Source organism: Camelus dromedarius, chromosome 9 (genome assembly GCF_036321535.1).
Source record: "Camelus dromedarius isolate mCamDro1 chromosome 9, mCamDro1.pat, whole genome shotgun sequence".
Lineage (NCBI taxonomy): Eukaryota > Metazoa > Chordata > Mammalia > Artiodactyla > Camelidae > Camelus > Camelus dromedarius.
Window position 1 is genome coordinate 23984861 of NC_087444.1, and position 19322 is coordinate 24004182.

Consider the following 19322-nt stretch of genomic DNA (forward strand, 5'->3'; position numbering starts at 1 on the left):
AGGTAGGGCAGGGGTGGAGGGGACAGGGGAGGCGGCCTGATGATATTGATTCCTGCTCAACACACACACTGAAGAGAAACAGGAAGAAAATGACCAGGGACATGTACACAAGACCGACCTGAAACCTCCCTCCCAAGTCACCTGCTTTAACAGACTCAAAAATGTGATTATAGATTGGTCAAAGTACTCAATTTGCATCTTGTTAAATTTTTAAAATCATTTATGACGAGGCCAACTCCACTCTCAAAGGGGAAGCATGTATAAAAACATCAAGAACTAACTGCTGTAAGCTGGAAAACCCATCTCCTCTTTTATGTTCTTAAATGAACTACATACCAGAACAATCTGCACACCTGGAGGCTGAAACCCTCAAGGCCTGTGAAATCACAGAATACATCTGATTTAAAACTATTAACTGACTTCTTTCCAACATTTATCCGGGGAACAGTGTGTATCGGTTGGACAGAACCATTAAGTTTCTACAGCAACCCTTACCTTGAATCAATGCACACTTCTGGCCACTACTTTTGGTTTGCTTATTTTAAGGAATGGGTAGGTAAAAAAAAAAAGTTTCACTGTGTCTTCCGTAATATTAAGTTCAAGTCTCTTAGCATCACCTAGTGGTTTGTTCAATAACTGCAAGTAACAAAACTTTCCAAGTAGACACACATGTCCAGAAGTAAAAAGGCAAAAACTCTGAAACATAAATGTATAACAAAAGGACATTCTGCTCTCAGTACATTTATTAGAGAATGTACTAAACTAGCTTCTTTTCAAGTCTTTAACATCCTTTGAGAGCCTTCTGGTACAATAAATACAGATGAATCAGTCTTTACAGACTGAGAACATACAGAAGAAACTAAGCAGTCTAGATTTTTCTTAACAATTGTGTTATTATTCTAGAAAATATTTCTCTACAGTGACAAGTCTTTCATCAGCTAAAATACAGAATCACCCTGTTACATGGTCCAGTGACCCCAGATCTCAAAGCAGGACTGACCAACGCCTGCAGCCGTGCACACCTGGGTCTCGGGGTGGTGGTGTGTCTTGCTCACTATCTCGGTTCCTGATCAACAACTGGCCTCGCCTTGAGGGCTGTCTAAGGAACAAGACAGGAAAGGAACAGATGGCAGCTCTTACTAGGAGAAAGAGAGTCATCACTTGCAGAGGGGCTCCTTAGGGACAACACCCACACTGTCAGCTGCTCCGCTGAGCCCCCCGTCCAGGCTGCAGGACTTATGGCCTCCTTCATCCCTGGTCCGACACTGCCCAGCCCACTGGCTCCACCAGTCTCCCAGCCTCCTTCCTTCCCTTGTGCCCCTCTGCAAAGGACTGCTTCTCTCTTTCTCCTAGTAGGAGCTGCCATCTGTTCTTTCCTATCTTGTTCCCTGGACAGCCCTCAGGGCAACACCTATTGTTACTTACCTAGATAGTGGGCAGCATAGTTAAGTACTCACTAGACAGAAACAGGGGATGAATTCAACCTCTGGAGACTAAAGCTGTGGGTGTGGCACATGAATCCATTCCATTTGTCAGGAATGACCCAGTGGGGTTTAAAGGTCATCCTACCACACAGCGCAGAGAGCCTCCGGCAGCTGGGTGCACTAGTGGAGAGGCAGACTGAGGGCAAGAGTCCAGGAAGACAGAGCAGGCGACTAGGGTTCATGTCCTGGTCCTCCCTCTGCAGCCTGGAGCAGACAACACACTGCCCCATGCATGGTTATGCTGAGGACATGTGATAACGTAATATTGGGCAGCTCATTACAGATGCTCCATAATTCTTACCAGAAAATAAAGAGCTAATACAGGTGGGGAGAGAAGGAAAAAGGAAATTACTTTACGGAAGAGTTTAAGAGAACCAACACTTCACAGTACTCCAAGAAACGTTAGCTTAAATTCCTTAAAGTTAAGTTTTGACTATTTTATGAATATATACTAATAAAGTTACTCTCCAAATGGAATGAAAGGTAAAAAATTAAGGTTAAATATCTTATTGTCTAAGATTTTTGATTAAAAACTGTGTCTGAACAATTTAAATGTTCAGTTTTACAATACATTTAATTCCTGTAAAGTCACTGATCCGAATAATGCCAAAATGAATAGATATTATTGCTGTAATTCAGAGGTCAATATTCATGACTTGCAGTTAAGCCAGTATGACTTCTGCTAATTTTTTGACATAACCACTGGCTCTACACTTCATTAAGTTTCTTTTATTAACAACATCACTGTTTCCATTTACTATTTTATTCCTAGCCCAAAGTCCAATAAGCACTGTAATTATGGAGGTCAAAATAATTAAAACCAGAAGGGCAGCCTAAGGAGACAGAGCAAGTATTTCCTGAGGCTGAAACTTTAAATCTGACCTATGGTCCCAAGCCATCACTGTCAAGTTTTCTATTTTACCATCCTTTAAGGCAAATAATCAGAAGTTAACTCTAATAACAAACTTTCCCCCAGAGGCCTTCCTTTCAATCCATCACTGTTGGTGTAATTTACTTCTCAGATCCATTTAGATATTAAATTTAGGAAGGTGGCCCCCTCAACCATCTTTTCCACAGGAGTTGGTAGGGCTGCCCAGAACAATGTCATTAGAATGGCATGAAATGCCATGTGACTTCATATCACATAAAAGATATGAAATTGACAACATTATCTTCACCTGTGTAATAGTTCATACATTAAATGACTGAATTAAAGTTCAGCTTTCTTATGAAATCTGATGAGAGACAAAAACAGAGTGGTTAATTCCCTCTCTTATATATCAAGACACATACAGTAGCTCACATCTGTTACAGATCACTCAAATGAAATCATTTATGAACTCAGTGGCAAAACTAGCACTGTAAACTCTTAAGTCAACATAAACTATGATTACTCTTATACATATTTTACTTATCAAATCTGTTTTTCTAAAATTAGGATTTAGGTCATATAACCATTTAAAATCCATGAAAATTCAAGGTGCAGAACTTTCACTGATTCTTAAGGATCAATAACTGGCTCGTAATCAACATTCTGATGCTGCTGACCTGCTTTTCTGTCATCTTCCTAACTGTCCAGAACATTCTCCAAGTGTCTTTCTTTTCCTCATTACATCACTTTGGAAGAACACACGCTATCTTGGTTACCTAATCAGGTGGAGGACAGCAAAGTGACCAAAATGAACCACTACCCATTGGCCATAGATCAACATACGTTTTATAAGTGGAGGGGTCTCTGTTTAGTTCTATAAAAGAGACATAACAGAAATATCAGCAAGGACATACACCTGTCAACTCAGATATGGACTGAACTCCCTATCACCAGCGCGATTCTGCAATTCCTGTACAGGTGCTGTTCCTTTTCAGGTGAGTGCACGCTGCATTATCACTGCCTTTGCTGCTTTGGAGAATTTGAAAATTCAAAGTAACTGAAAAATCATTTCCCAAGGGTGGGGGAAATATAAAATTGATATGTAAACCACCAAAACAAAGATCAATCAAGGTATATTTTTGTTTAAAATAAATACGAACCCAAGAATTCATTTTCTGAGCAGATCTAACCTGCAATGATTTTGTTGCTCTCTCCAGCAACAATTTTTAGGTATTAAACTGTACAAAATCATATATTAAATGTGTTTTAATGAAAATTCATAATAAGTGATATTACTGTAGATGCCTCAATTCCCTCACTGAACTTTTTTTTTTAAAGCTGTCTAAGAACTCAGTTTACCTAGTTCTCTTACAACTGGAATTTAACCTCATTCAGTCTGGGTACCTGGCCTGGCCTCTCTTCCTGCCCACCATTATTTATACTCCTTTAAAACAAAATACACTGATGCATGATTTTAAAAGCAAAATATAAAATACAAAATAGCTCTATTTGTGATGTGAAGGCATCTGATACAATTAAGGTTTGGGATATGACAAGTGTTCCTCAGTAAAAACCCAAGAAGAGTTTAAGGTTCATCATAAGGATATGTTTCATTTCCAACATCACACATATAGCCAACTCTCAACTACGTGAGCTAATGGCCAAGCAACAGCACAGATTATCCCTATGTTACTGGTAAGTAAGCAGGTCATACTTACTCTCCAACATGGGTGAGCCTAATGTTCTGCAACTACTTTCAATACAAGTCATTAAGAATGAAGATTCTTAAGTTTCTTTCTCTCCCCTCCTGGCTCAGTCATTCCTACTAAAAAATGGCATATATCCCCTATTCCCCGGACATAAACTCTAAACCACTCACTGAAACACAGATCCATCCCCAAGCCTCTGCAGGCCTTTTGTTCAGGTTCACCCTTCCTGCAGGGCTGTGGAAGGCATTCAGTGTTTCAGTCTAACTGCTCTTTCCTTCCATCTCCTTTTCTAATAATACTTTACACTCAAGAAGAAACAGCAAATGAAACAAAATGTTGACAAAATGACACCATGAAGATGGTCCTGCCACCAAGAAGGTGAAAGCAGACCCCATTAAAGTGATGGATAAACAGACTACGGGGTAATCAAGAGCTGGTTGTTTTTCACTTCAAAATGTCTTCTGTGATTCTTTTTCTTCATTTACAGCTGATTTGTCTTTCTGATTTGTATTTCACTTGTGGTTATACAGAAATTACTTGGCATTTATTAGGCACAGACTTTTAATGACAAGGCAGGTGATCCAGAAATGCAGACCTAATCAAAAATAGGATTAGGAGAATAAATGGGGAGGGGGGAGAGATACAAAAACAATTACTTGAATTGTTGGAGCAATGCTCTTCACTGATACAAATAACTAAGACCCCTACTTTCAATATTTCAGAAAGTAGGTTAACATTAGATTTTAGCAGGTCAACTAGATTTTAACATACGTCGCAAACTATATATTAAATCACATTTAAAGTCATATGACTAGAATGCTTTAAAACATTTAAATGAATCTTTTCCTTTAAAACATTTAAAATGAAGCTTTTCCTTCTTATTTTAAATAAAGATTGAGAAAGTTTCCCAGGAATGGGAGGTTTTCCTTTGTGGAGCAATTTTTAAGAATACAAATACAATGCCTTCTGACTTTGAACCTAGAATGTACATTTTTAAAAGTATCCCACCAAGTATTTTTCATAATAGGTTAAAAGTAAACTTTTAACTTAATGATCTATACAAAGACTTATATTGTCTTTTCCTGGCTTTCCCTTGCAATGAATACATTTTAAAAGTTATAATAAAAAAAAAACCACCCAAATAATCTAAAAGCTATAATTTAAAAAGCCCAAATGATGACTGGTTTATCAATTAACCTCTCATTTTAAGAGAATTCCAGACCCCTAGATTATTCAAAATAATATATTCTGCATAAGGAATAAAATGCTTACTTAAAAAAATTTTAAAGTATTGCTTGCTGTCATCTTACTGCCATCAAAAGGATGTATTCTATAGTTGATAGAATTCTGACCATTCACAAAAGGGTATGCAGCTTGCATCTTGCTATTGCTTTCATCCTCATGCTAGTAATGTCAGGTATCCCAAGATGTTAAATTGGCAAAGATCACAAAAAGCCTGAGTAGGACAGCTTGTTCTAACTCAGCTAATGGGGCGAGAATCTGAGGAGCAACCACTGAACTGGATGCAACGAAACCTGAAGAACTAGCCCTGGCTGCTTAGATGCAGATCAGCATACCCACTCCTCTTGGTTTCTGACTTCCTACTTGAACTTTAAAAATTGCAAATCATGCAGCTTGACAGTTCTACTGTGAATTAATCCTACTTTTGAGTCTCAGCACTTCAAAATAAAAACATAAACCTTAGGCCAAATTGTGACAGTTTTTCTTCTCCTGTCAGGAGCCGACCTTGGTGAACTAAAACTGAATAAAAATCCATTTATTCAACCCAAAATTGGCATTAAAAAGAAAAAAACCTGAACAATTTCTTATATCCTAAGAGAGAAAGAGAAACAGGGCAAAGTGAGTCCAGATCAGGATTATGACACCAAAGGTACACAACAGCTGTACCACAGATAGGACTGTCCACGGTGGTCATACAACAGAGCACAATTACTTGATCAAAAGGCAGGAAATGGAAATGTAATCTGTCAACAAAATGTACTGCTAACGACATGGATTTTTTTTTTTTTACTTAACATAATGGATGTGACCTCCACCTCTATCCCATTTGCTTATATATCATTTTACTTTTAGTACTTTTAAATGTTTAGATGACATTTAAGGCACAGGCATTCTTCAGAAATCCCTCTAACATACAGGTCAGCTACTATGGCTATGGGTAACAATATACCACCACAGTTTTTAGCCCAGACTTTCTCAAACTTCTCGTTCAACAGGCGATGAGACCTGCTCCCATCTTCGCTTTAGACCTGTACCTTTTGAACTGTACCTGCAATCTTTATGGCTACAGGATCCTCTGAAACTGGAACCAGCCCTTCCTTGATTTCGGCCTGCTTTTCGGGGACAAGGGGAGACATGGTGGGAGGGGAATACTTAGTTTCCATGGAAGCCACGGGCGAGGAGGAGGAGGAAGAGGGCTTAGAATCATGAAAGAGACTGGCCCATGACTTAGCAGGCTGACTGGTGGGAGTGGTGCCCACCGCAGAGGTCAGGGTGTCCGCGGGAGGTGAGGTGCTCTCGGCTTTCGTCGGGTCCGAGTCTGTGCTTTCCACAGTGTGCAGCTCCACCCCATTGGCAGCTGTGCCCTCGCCCAAGGATTCAAGTATTTGTCCGTTAGCAACTCCAAGGTTCTCAGTAGTATCGGTCCCACAATAAGGCTGAGCCACAGCTGTCCTCAACAGGGCGTCCCTGCCAGCCTCTGCGGGGAGGCAGGATTGTTCAAAGTCAGCCCCGTGGCAGCCTTCAGGCTGCCCTGCAGTCCTGGCCTCACTGTCGAGGGCTCCAGGAAAAGAACCACCAGGCACAGCGTCACTGACAAAGTCTGTGGAGTCCTGAGGGCTGCCACAAGTCCTGAGTGTCCCCGAAGGGGGCAAATCACCCATCAACTCTGCATCCTCTGGGCCCACACTGTTTGGGACCGCTGGGTTGGCATGGCCATTGACCAGAGCTTCTGTGGAAGTACCAACCTCATTGCCATCTTTCAAGTAACTGTAATATCCAGGCGGACGTTTTTTCTTCTTTTTACGCTCCCTTTGTCCAAGACCACCTGAGACACCATCGGCTTCCAAAACTTCCGCCCCCACATTAGAGCTGCCATCCAGAGCAAGGGCAGAGCCTGGGTATTGGCAGTCAGAAGGGCTGTAGTTAACTTCTTTATCTATATCAGGGGTCTTTTTGGAAGTTGTGCAACTAAGAATAAATTCAGGGGCCTGAGGATTCAGTGTGCTTGAAATACTGTAGTTTGGAGTTCTCGGCAAAGTGTCATTGGGTTCAATAACTTCGTTAACACCAAATTCAATTCTCTGATAGTCCTGTCCTGTTTAGAAAGAAAACAATATGTAAACATCCCACTAGTTAAGAACACAGTTACACAAACTATAAAAGTCTCAGTAATTATTTCTTTTGGAAACTGACACCCTAAAGTCTTGTAGTAATTAACAAAGCTATGACATTTAATTTCTGTAGTGAATGAATAACTTGCTGAAAATATATAATTACATAATTATATTTAGTTTGTGGATATGAAATACAGAAGCCTGTATTTATTTTCTGCTCTCAGGGTAGCCAAGGGAGACTTTCAGAAGGTAGAAATTAAATGAAATTATAATGGAAAACAAATAATATTCTGCCTGTCTGAAAACATCCTTCAATGAAATCTGACTTTATTAGCTTACTTTACGCCTGAGACTAGAGTATATGTATTTTGGACAATTAAAAAAAAATCAAGATTACTAAGGGATTCCAAATTCACTGCTATGTATATGGCTTCTCTAATTCATGTAATAATAATTTACAAAGTATGAATTACACAGAAGCACTCTTTTGAATTATCTGTCTCCTGATCTCCTCTACACTCTTAACTGCAGTCTGAAAATGAGATTGCATGAGAGCGTGTGAGTTCCACTAAATTAATTCATAGTGGATTAAATTCCATGGGTAATGAAGATACTTCCAAAAGATCAAGTTAGAACTACAAATCTATAAAAAAAATGTCCTCGGAACGCTTCAGTACTTCCCTCCCCACTGACAATCTACATATTTTATCTGTTCTAAGATGTACATTTTTTCGTAGTTCACATCTCTGATACTAGGTTGAGTTTTAGAATCAACTGAGTCTTTCAACACACACCAAGCACCAATGTCATCTTATATCTGATGAAAGAGTTACACACGTTGAAGTAAAGGATACATGCTTTTTAAATTCACTTTTAGTGCATAGCTGATGATTTCTCCATGTACAGCACAAAAGGCCAACTTTTTTTCAAGGCATGTATTTCAAGGGAAAAAAAAAATCACAATACCAGAAGAACCATATTCTATTATAGAAAACTGAATATATTTTACTTTGGAAGTCTTTTTAGAGAAGGAAAAACAGCCCCAGAGAGGGGCCAGGGGCCTCAACAGTTTCTTAATTCTTCATTTGTTTTGTTATCGCACGCCCTGAGGGTGGGGAGAATACACCAGCCCAATGGGAAAAAGTTCCTGAAAAAGGAACACTTATGATGATTACAACAAACTGCAAACATGGCTTTTCCTATAAAGCCATGAGGTGGCAATTTGAATCCTCTGGCCCTGAGCACTGATTTGCTGTTTCCTTATTTTGAAAATAATCACCTAAGAGAAATTAATTTCTCTCCTATTATACCTAAAAGTGAACTGTCCAGTTTGCTTCCAGGCATTGCCTATCCTGTGACTTTTCGAGGATGCAGTGCTGTTACATGGACTGAAATGGATGTGCCTGAAGAAGTGAAGACGACTCCGCAAGGGGAGGCAGCCCTTTGGGGACTGTCTGTGTATTGTGAATCACATTAAAAATTAGTATGTGGGGGTGTGGGTATAGCCCAGTGGTAGAGTACATGCTTATTAGCAGGCATGAGGCCCTAGGTTCAATCCCCAATATTTCCATTTAAAAAGAAAAAGCACATGCTGTATCACACAGCTTGTGCCAGATTTTGATTATAGACACAGTGCCTTCCACATCTCAATTCCTAATCTTATCATACCATAAAACATTCTAAAATGTGATGTGACATTAATGGAAACATTTCAATATGCTACAGTTTTATCAAAACATTTACGCAAGATAGTGTCTGACCAAATCACTGGAAGGCAGATTCCTACCCAGAACAGTTCCTTTTTTCCATCCAGGAACATCTGTCATGGCCATATGGATACAGTGCACTGCAGGGCAGAGAAGTCAGGACAAGCCCAATCTGTCAGGCAGGAAGAGTGGTGGAAGGCCTGCAAACTCGGGCCTCAAACAACCCTATCAACACACTGGGTCAACAGGAACTCAGCACTCAGGTCAATGCAGACAGTAGGGAAAGAAAAAACAGCTCAGACAAAACAATGACATCTTCACATAGCTTTTCTCAAAGTCTACTCACTGCAGCCACACAGCACAGCAGCCTGGGGAGCCCGGACAGGTCACGAGCTGGCAGAGGCACTCAGGTAGTTCTCCTGCCCACAACTGTCTGATAACTACTGCTTTAGTGGCTTCCTCAGCTGATTTCTCCAATTAACTCTTAAGTCAGTCAACTTGATAATGGAGCACCTAGCGATAGGCAAAGTGCTTATGCGGGGTGTGTGTCAGAGATTAGCAAGGAGAGGTCCCTGCCTCAGGGAGTTACATCTACTAGGGAGACAGACACAAAAGATGAAGATGGCAGAGGGAGGGTAAAATGAAGCTTCAAGAGCTTTACAGAAAAGAATGCTTCCGGACACAAAAAAGAGATCCATTTCAATCAGAAGATATGCAGAGATCAGTGGCTATTTCATGCTTTGGGAACCGACTCAAAAAGGCAGCAGTATAAAAGGTACGCTGTGCTGGGAGCCCCCGCCAAGAGCCTGAGTGGCTGGCTATGGTGGGAAGTAGAACAATTCATCCTAAATCATTCATCCAAAACCATACTGCGGGTTTACAACACTGCAGATAGTACACTGTGCAGCTCCTCAACACATAAGTGGATGAACTGTGGTCTCTGCCACCCACAGCTGAACTCTGTCTAAAGAGGGAGGCAGACTCATCCCTGGACAGTGGACTAGAACTGTAAGAGAAATAAAACTAACAGAAACAAGACAACAGAAAGGGCCTCAGAGTATAGGGACCTTCAAGCTGGCCTGACACTAACCATGTGAGCAGCTGTGTTACTGGCAGATTAAAAGATGTACCTAAGTGAAGAGAGGAGAGAATGGAGAAAAAGAGCCAAGAAGTGTAAGTGAACAGGAATGCCAGCCTGGAAGGAGGGAATGGACGAGAACACTGAGTGGCCAGATATTATGAGGATGCTGAGGCTACCACCTGGACTAGAAAGGAAGCAGTGACATGACAGGGAAAGTAAGGAGCCTTTTCAAGCACTGAGTAAACAGTTGCAGCACAACTACTGTGCGCAAAGTACATGAAGACAGGGAGAACCTCAACCAAGACCACCAAGTCGCTCCAGAGGCTGGGTGGCCCAGCAAGGGCATGTGGGTCCCTCCAGTTCTGCTCATTTAACTCCCATCCCAAGCCATCATTTGAACTGCTCTTTCCCTTGTGATCCTTATAAAGCTGCTAATAATTTTAGATATAACCACTTCCTGATATTACTGTAGATAAAAAGTTCAGTCTTTCTAAGATTTATATTTAAATCTAAATTATAATAAAGCCCTTTCATAGGTCTGACAATGCTAATGAAACAGGGAACAAAATCCCCGCTCTCAGAGAAAAGGTTCGGCCTCTGAGGCCAGCAGAGACCTTTAACACCTGAGCAAATGGTCTAGGCAGGTCTGATCTGTGCAACCACAGCCCAGCCGACAAGATTAAATGACCCTGCTATCACTTAAACACTGGATACTTAATACAAAAGGGTTGTATCTCAATAAGCACCATCTCCAGTAATCAGCTCAAAGTCTGGGCCAGAGGGAAAAAAAAAAACAAGCCAAGAGGTGAAGAGGTCACCTGAATTCCCAAGGGCCTTGGTGACAGACGGGGACATAAATGTAAACTGCAGGAGAACAGATCTGAGCAGCCACTGACCGGGGCGAGAAGCACATGTTTAGAGACTGGCCAGCTCTGGGCCCAGCAGCCACCGCATGCAGACAGAAAAGCCCACTTCAGAACCTTTACAAAGAGCCTTGGCCATGAAGGCCACCCCTGTGCCACTGACGACTGTCAGGGAAAAACAGAAATGAGCAACCAGCTTTTTAACTCAACCTTGCCCATCTGACACACTGAAGCACAGAATAAATTGTAATTCTTTAGTCAAAACAGTTCTGTGATTAAATCTGCTACAGTTTACAGCAAAAATACTGAACAGTAAGGGAATGTTTATTCAAAAAGAATGAATGAACAGAAAAATGCTGTTTCCAGAAAGCCTGCCCACCCAGCACAGGGCCAGGATAGGCATCGGGGGAATAAAGAGGAGAAGCCACTTACCATCGGGTAGTTCCCCGGGATCCTGTGCACCGCACAGAACTGTTCCGCCGTATGGAGGGAGCTGCATAGGGAATTGGAAAACAAATCTTAATTCAACAAAATGTTAAAAGCAGCACATGCTATCTTGTTAAAGCAACCTTCATTAAAACACTTTATCCACTCAACTTATGATAATATTTTTATAAAATAAGACAGATGGCCACACGGTAAAATTAAACATCATTTTAAAACACATCGGAATGCTTTTCAATATTTATTGCTATTAAACAGATACAAAAATGAGGCCAAAAAAATGGACTCCAATGGACACATCAATCAGCTACAACGAAAGGCTCATGACACCAGTCCTTTCAGAAGAGCTGGACCGCCCACAGATACGACAGCCACTTTTCCACCCACTAGTAAAGAGGCTCTTAATGACCATCTGCACACTTGAGGTTCCCCATCACTCCATGTCTGCTCAATGTCAGAGGCAGGAACCAAGCCCAGGCAAAGAGAGGACAACGTCCCTGGGAAGGAAAAGCCTGGGAATCAGGGCTGCCTGTTTAACACGGGACCTTAAATACCTGAACTGGGGGCTATAGATCACACTGCTTGTTTGGAAGACAGAAAGCAAAATGGTAAGTGTCTGAGCTCTTTGTAAAATGCAGGAAGGTATTATGAATATAGCAAATTTTTTCCTTCCTAGCCATTCCATAATACATAGGAGATGGGAATGTTCCAAATGGGTATGTCTGAGATGAGAAAGTTTAGGATGGGAAGGGGTGAGGATGGGAAGGGGTAAAGTAAGTGGACAGGTAACTGCTACCCGAATGCAGAACAAAACAATGACACCCTACCACAGCTTTTCTCCAGGCCTGCTCGCTGTAGCACACACAGCACCATGGCCTGGGGGGCCTGGACGGGTCCTGAGCCTGCAGTGTTCAGAGGCACCCAGGTGATTCTCCTGCCCACAACTGTCTGAGAACTACTGCTTACGTGGCTTCCTCTGTTAACTCCTCCAATCAACTCCTAGTCAGTCAATTCAATCATCAGAGATAAAAGTTTATCACTCCAAGTAACCAAGTTCTCTCCTGAGAGGATTAATGACAAATAAGAAGCTAAGAAAACAAAGGGTGATTCAAAAGGAACTGACCGCTTTCAGAACTTGAGAGCAGCAGGTGTGACCCCCACTCGGGGGCACCTGGTGTTCACCACAGGGACACAAGGAGAGAAAGCACTCTGTGTGCGAACTGGACTGCACTTGGCCTTGCACTTGCAAGGACATTTGTACACCACTCAAAAGCTCATGGCGGTGTCCCGCGTTCACCACCCGCATGGACACACAGAGCAGAAAGGTTATGTCTGAGGAAGCAGCAAAGGCTGATTCCCTCCGCCCTCATCCAAGTTTAGCCAACTCCCATACACAAAACACCTCCTTTTTCTCTCAGTGGCACGAGGGTGCCCCCTGGTGATGGAAATCCACATAACTGTTAAGGTGCTCAAAAGTACTCTACTTTGTTTTTTAAAATCACATTTTACTTACACACAAAACCTAGTAAGTGGTAAAGGCAGAATCTGAAAACAGACCACCTGGCAGACTCCAGGGCGATACTGCCTTTCTCTGTTCGTGTGCTTACAACACTTATTTTGGTCTACTAATCTGGTATGAGTCTAACTGTGGAAATTACTGAATGCCTGAATGAGTTCAGACACAGAAAAAATGCATGTGTGTGTTTCTTTTTTACTCTATAGCACTGCATATAGTACCTTTACTTCAGCAAACCTCTGTCACTTCTAAGATGCCCCTTTGTCTCACAAACTCACCAACATGCACATACTTGTGACAAACTACAAAGTATGTAATTGAGCTTTATTGTCAAATCTTAATTAAAAGAATACAGTTAGACTGTGGTGTTAGTAAGTACCATCATTATTTCACTGTGATTCAAAGACAGAAATCAAAATTTGAATAATTAGTACAGTATACAGAGTACAACCTCAATTAACACTAACACTTGGGGAATACAGGATCTGATTATATTTATCCTTAATTGACTTTTTAAAATTAGAAAACCCTAAACTTCAATACTTATTCAGTAGAATTCTAAAATGCACAGATATATATTATCGCCTTAGGGAATACAATATATAATTTAGCTTTGACTATTTCCTGTCTCATATCCTTAGACTTCTTAAAATTATAACTGCTAGCATCAACAAACATAAGAGAGATAGTGTTGAGCTGAATTTATTCATTTTCTAAAATGAAACCTGATATAAGCTTTATCTTCTTTGATTTCTTTCTCCTAAAGTAAAAAAAAAAAAAAAAGTAATAAATCTTTTTTACATTTGCATTGTCTAAATAATACTTTCAATTTGTTCCATTTAATCCTACCTCCACAACCCTAAAAATGTTTTTAGAATTCAATAAGCCGAGGTGAAGAGTGAAGGACTTGCCAAGGTCACAAGTGGCCCACCCAGACTCTAACCCTATTCTACATACTTAAATTTCTCTTGCCCCATTTTACCAAGCAAAAGAACTCCATATATGAATATTTAATATGCATGCAAATATACAAATGGGTATATTAAAAGATCTGAAATTAAGGAGTCTAAGATGCTAAATTTCATTAAAAGTTAACTAAGATTTTGCTTAATATATACTTATTTCTTCCCCCTTTCCTCATTTTCAATGTAATTTCAACAGTTTTCATATTTAAAACATCAATCTGAAAAAGTTTTCCAGGTTAAGTTTTTATTAAACTAGAACAGATACTATTAATCACATAAGAGCTGACATAAAAGAAGACCCAACTGAAGATATATATCACAATCATGTTTACGAAAACTGCTATAAAGATATTAATTCTACTACAAATTAATCCATAATTTTAACACAATTCCAAATGACATTTCAACAAGATTTTTCACAGAACTTGAAGTGCTGATCATAAATTCCTAAGGAAGAGTTAAGGATGAAAAAGAGGCAAAATGCTTTTAAGTATAAAAAGTGTGTGTCCTACCACAAGACTGATTACAAAGCTGCAACAATTAAAACATGGTACGCAGACAGAGATAAAGCAAAAGGCACAATGAACCAGTGGAGCACGCGTGGAGACATGCGTGCGGCCCGACAGGAGCCCCACCTCACACACACACAGTCAACACCTCAGTCTCAGTGTTACTACATACTAAATTGAAAACAAAAACTCTAAGTAAAACTTTTTAGAAGAAAACAAATGTCTTTATTACCTCAGGGAAGGGAAGAATTTCTTAAAGACATTTTTTAAACCAAAAATCCAAAAACCATGAGGAAAAAATCAATACATTTGACATTAAAAGTTAAAAATGTATTCCCCTTACCCAGGGAAAAAAAGTGTATCATATATGAAGTTTAAAACCCCTCATGAGAGGAGATACCTGCAATATGCGAAACCAGAGATTATGAATCCTATCAATAAGAAAAAGACAAGCCATCTGATAAAAATATGGACAATGGATATAGATCAGGTAATACGTAGAAGCAGAAATCTACACTGCTAACAGACATATCAGAGTAATGAAACAGTGCTCAACTGTTTATAATCTGGGAAATGTAAATTTAAACAATAAAAATCCATTTATTATCCATCAGGTTATAATTATGCTCATACTAAGAATTAGCAAGAATTTTTTTTTAATGAGATCCAAAAACTCTCATGCTGACAGGAAAGCAGACTGTTAAAACCACTTAGAAAGCAGATTCAGTCTCTAATAAAACTAAAGATGCTTATTCCTTGCAGAGCCCAGCAATTACATTCTTAAGAATAGTTCCTGGAGAACCCCACAGAAGAGCATAAGGAGATATGACACAGTATGTTTACTGCCGCACTTCTGTAATAATGGGAGAATTGAAGATCTAAATGGTCCTAAACAGGAAAAAAGGCAAATAAAGTGTGGAATGTTCAATATTTAACAATTATAATCAAAGAACAAGAACATATATGTACAGATAAATCTAAAGAATATTTAGCTTAAAAAAACTACAAAATGATGCAAACAGCATAAAACCACTTACGTGACATTTTCAACCACACAAAACAATACAATGTACTATCTGTCCGACTACATGTATGCAGTAAGAGGTGAAAACCATAGTCAGGAAAGAATACTTAGCAATTTCAGCAGAGCCAGTAATTCTGGGGAAGAGGGGGAATGAGATGGGAGAGGAGACAATGGAGGCTTCAATTCTACCTGTAATGTTTTGCTACTTATAAATATAGCAAAGTGTTCAGATTAGTCGAATCTGATTGGTGGGTTCAGTCATTTCTCATACTAGTCTCTATATTTCTCTACACGCTGGAACTTTTAATCAAAAACATAAATTAAAAAATAAAAAATAAACATAACTATCAATTATATCTACACCCATACTCAATAAAACAAAGTTTTGTCTTACCTCAACTGAAGAGCGAGGAGTCACGAAGAATTGATTGAATTCATCAGGGCTAAAATCTCCAAAAATATACTGAAAAAAAGAAAATCACTGATCACATAAAATACACAAAAAATATACTTTCAGAAAGAAAAAATGCTGTATCACACCAATCCTATAAATAATTGGGCCAGAATCCCCAAGACCCTTCCTCAATTAAACAAATCAAGATTCTGCAAACTGAGATTTCTAGGTGTAGCATTTTTCAATTACAAACAAGAAAATACTATTTAGCTTTTCCATAAATTGTCTAAGAACACTCTAGAGCTGATAAAGCTTACTTTGAAATGGGTCAACTTTGTTCATCAAACTCATAAGCAGATTCCTGCCTGCAGGAGAATTTTTTGGTTCACAGATATGCCTGGTCATTCCATTTACCTTTCTGTTGACTCATGTCACCACCTCCATTTCAATGTTCTCTTACATACTAAAGAAAAGTAGAAAAAGTGGTTCAAATGGGGAGATAGGGAAATCTAAAAATGGGAAATGTTAATGACCCTGAGGGATGAACTTCTAAAAATGAATGTAATTTTTCATCTTAAAAGCACTGGAACAGAATACACAGAGAAACAAGTTACTCGACAGACACATACCTCACTGTGAACTCTCAAAGAATTCTGAACGTTACTTTCTGAAAAACTGGCACACTTGCACGGAAGCACGTTTGGTGAGTGCCCAGCAGTTCAGATTCTCCCTGGAGCTTCAAGAAACAAGTCACTGACAAGAATCAGTATGACTACATTCCCACAACAGAGAGTCGCTCACTAACTTATTTTATCAATAATCACTGAGAGCCTATTAAGTTCCGTGTACAACAAATGGCAAGCTGGATTGTGGTGCCTCTGCTCCGACAGATGTGAGTCTAGTAACCTGCAGGGAAATTCACTGTAACTAAGTACTATATAAATGGGTAATATACATTATTATTCTAACTGTGAATAAATGGCAACCAACTCTTAGCATGTTGGTAAGAATGCACCAGCATTTCTGAGGAAAACATTTCTGGAGGGTGTGTTCCGGCAATAGCCACCAAGACTATAAATACATACTAAAAACAAACACATCTTGACATAATACTTGCAAAAGCATACACTTGCAAAAGTCCAGAAAGAAACTCTACATTGACAGTAATGATGAAAATACAGAATTCCAAAAACAATTTAGAAATGGTCTTCTGAAATACTTTCTCCCCTGACCGAAATACTTCAGTTGTGAGCTTAGATGGTCTTATCTCCAAAACTGGGGGAAAGCTGTATTAATTTCACTCCAGCACAAAACCAAGCAATGGAAAGGAAAGGTATTCTTATGTGAGAAGGAAGAAGAAAGGCAGGGTGGGGGAGGAAGTGACACTGTGACTGGTATTCCTTTACAGTCCCACTGCAGACAGCAAGCTTTCAGTCTAGCTTTAAACCTCAAAGTTTACTCAAGAGAAAAATAAAAAGAGAAGCCACAGACTGGGAGAAAATGTTCTTGATAATACCAAATGCTGGCAAGGATGGAAGCAACCTGAACTATACTTGGTTGACAGGGATGCTGAATGGTGCAGCCCCTTTGGAAAAGAGTTTGGCAATTTCATATAGTTACTTACAACCCAGCAGACCCACTCCTAAGTACTTACCTAAGAGATGAAGACCTATATCCACAAGCTGTATGTTGAAATTTACAGCAGCTCTATTTATAATCACCAAAAACTGAAAACAACCTGAATGTCTATCAAGAGATGGATGTGGTATTTCTATATGATGAGCTACTACTCAGTGACTCTCAAAAGCATCATGCTAAGTGAAGAACCAGACTTAAAAGGCCACATGTTATATGACTCCATTTAAATGACATTCTCGGGCTTAACTATAAGGACAGAAAACAGATCTGTGGTTATCAAGGTCTGGGGAAAGAAGGATTACCAAAAAATACATGAACTTTTTGGGGTGATAAAAGTATTGACAGGGGAGACCTGTTAGAGAAACAGGAAACTTCCTACCTGCCAAGGAAAGACACACCTACTAAAACACTAATGATTTCAGTCCTTGTTTATGAATGGACAACAAAAAAACAATTAAAAGATGTGTGATGGAGAAGTTAACAGCAATAAAGAGGGCTACTTTCAAAATCAGGGGAAAATGACTGAGTAAACGAAACACAAACAGAAAAGAAGTCAAAATTCTTATCTGTATCCTGAAAGAGAGTCTAGCAGGTAAAATAAAAAGGCTGCCATGGAAAAAAGACCTATTAGAGAACAAGGAAGTATGCAAAAAAGCCAGAAGATTATTAAATTTAAATTACTGAATTTACAAACTCAACAGAAGATCTTAACAGCAGAATCAACAAGACTACATATAACACGAGAGTAATGCTTTCAAAGTTCCAAGAAAAACGTATTGTTTTTAGAATTCTAGAGTATTTTGTTTCTATAGAATTCTATTCTATAGTTTATTACCCAAGTGCAAAAGAAAAACAATTCTCTGACACCCATACATCCTTGGGATGGGTGGTGGTAGGCTGCTTAAAAACTCCAGAAAATGAATTCAAGAGATACAAGAGTGGTAACAAAGAAGCAGGATCCAGAAGATTGTTGATACTGTAGCTGTGAAGCCCAATGCAAACATTAAGAAAGACAAAACTAGATTCATGATGTTTTAATACCCAGAGTAGAAATGTCCACGTACAAGACAATCCACTCTACCTTCTGAGTGGTCACTTTAATTCAGAATGTGAGGAAGACAGTAGGATGAGAACTGGACTATTCTACAGGATTGCTAAGTTATTCTCTTTAGGCTGGTTTTCTCTTGGAAAAATAGAAATAAAAATAAATGAAATGCTCATTTAAATCACACTTATAAGCACACTTTCTTATGAGTTCATATACAGTCTAAAGTCTTTTAAAAAAATGGTTAATCCAGTAAGAACTAAAATTCCAAGTGATTTAATAAAATCTTGTCAATTAAGAAGGGAGGAGGAAACATGACCCCCACAAGCTTTCCATCTGAACTGCCGGTGCCAAGTCTCTCTCTCTCCCCAAAACCTTCTTAATTTTCAACCACAAATTATCTTAGGTGTTTGGTAAAATGAAGAATGTTGTCAAGAGGGAGGCCAAGATGGCGGAGGAGTAGGAGGCACGTAGCTCACCCTCTCCCACAGGTACACCAAGACTCACATCTACGGACCCACTCAGCCAACCAGAGTACCTGTGGAACTCTGACAGAACATTGTCCTCTTCAAAAGACAAAAACGCCAAAAATCTGGTAGGAGAAAGAAAAAAAAAAAAAAAAAGGACGAAAAGGCAAAACAGTGCGGGATCGGTCCCGCAGAGAGGGAGTGGCAAAGGAGGACTGGCGCTCGTTCGCTGGGTCTCCCCCTCTCCAAC

General features: G+C 39.6%; 1 protein-coding gene across 1 annotated transcript in view; it reads right to left on the reverse strand.

Annotated features, from left to right (window-relative positions):
* USP10 (ubiquitin specific peptidase 10) overlaps nucleotides 1-19322 on the reverse strand; it is a 66797-nt gene that overhangs the window by 18245 nt on the left and 29230 nt on the right. The window contains exons 2-4 of the mRNA XM_031459180.2: nucleotides 15923-15991; nucleotides 11503-11563; nucleotides 6355-7401 (exon numbers count right to left, since the gene is read on the reverse strand). Of these exons, the coding sequence (XP_031315040.2) occupies nucleotides 6355-7401; nucleotides 11503-11563; nucleotides 15923-15991 (1177 nt within the window). The remainder of the gene's footprint in view (nucleotides 1-6354; nucleotides 7402-11502; nucleotides 11564-15922; nucleotides 15992-19322) is intronic.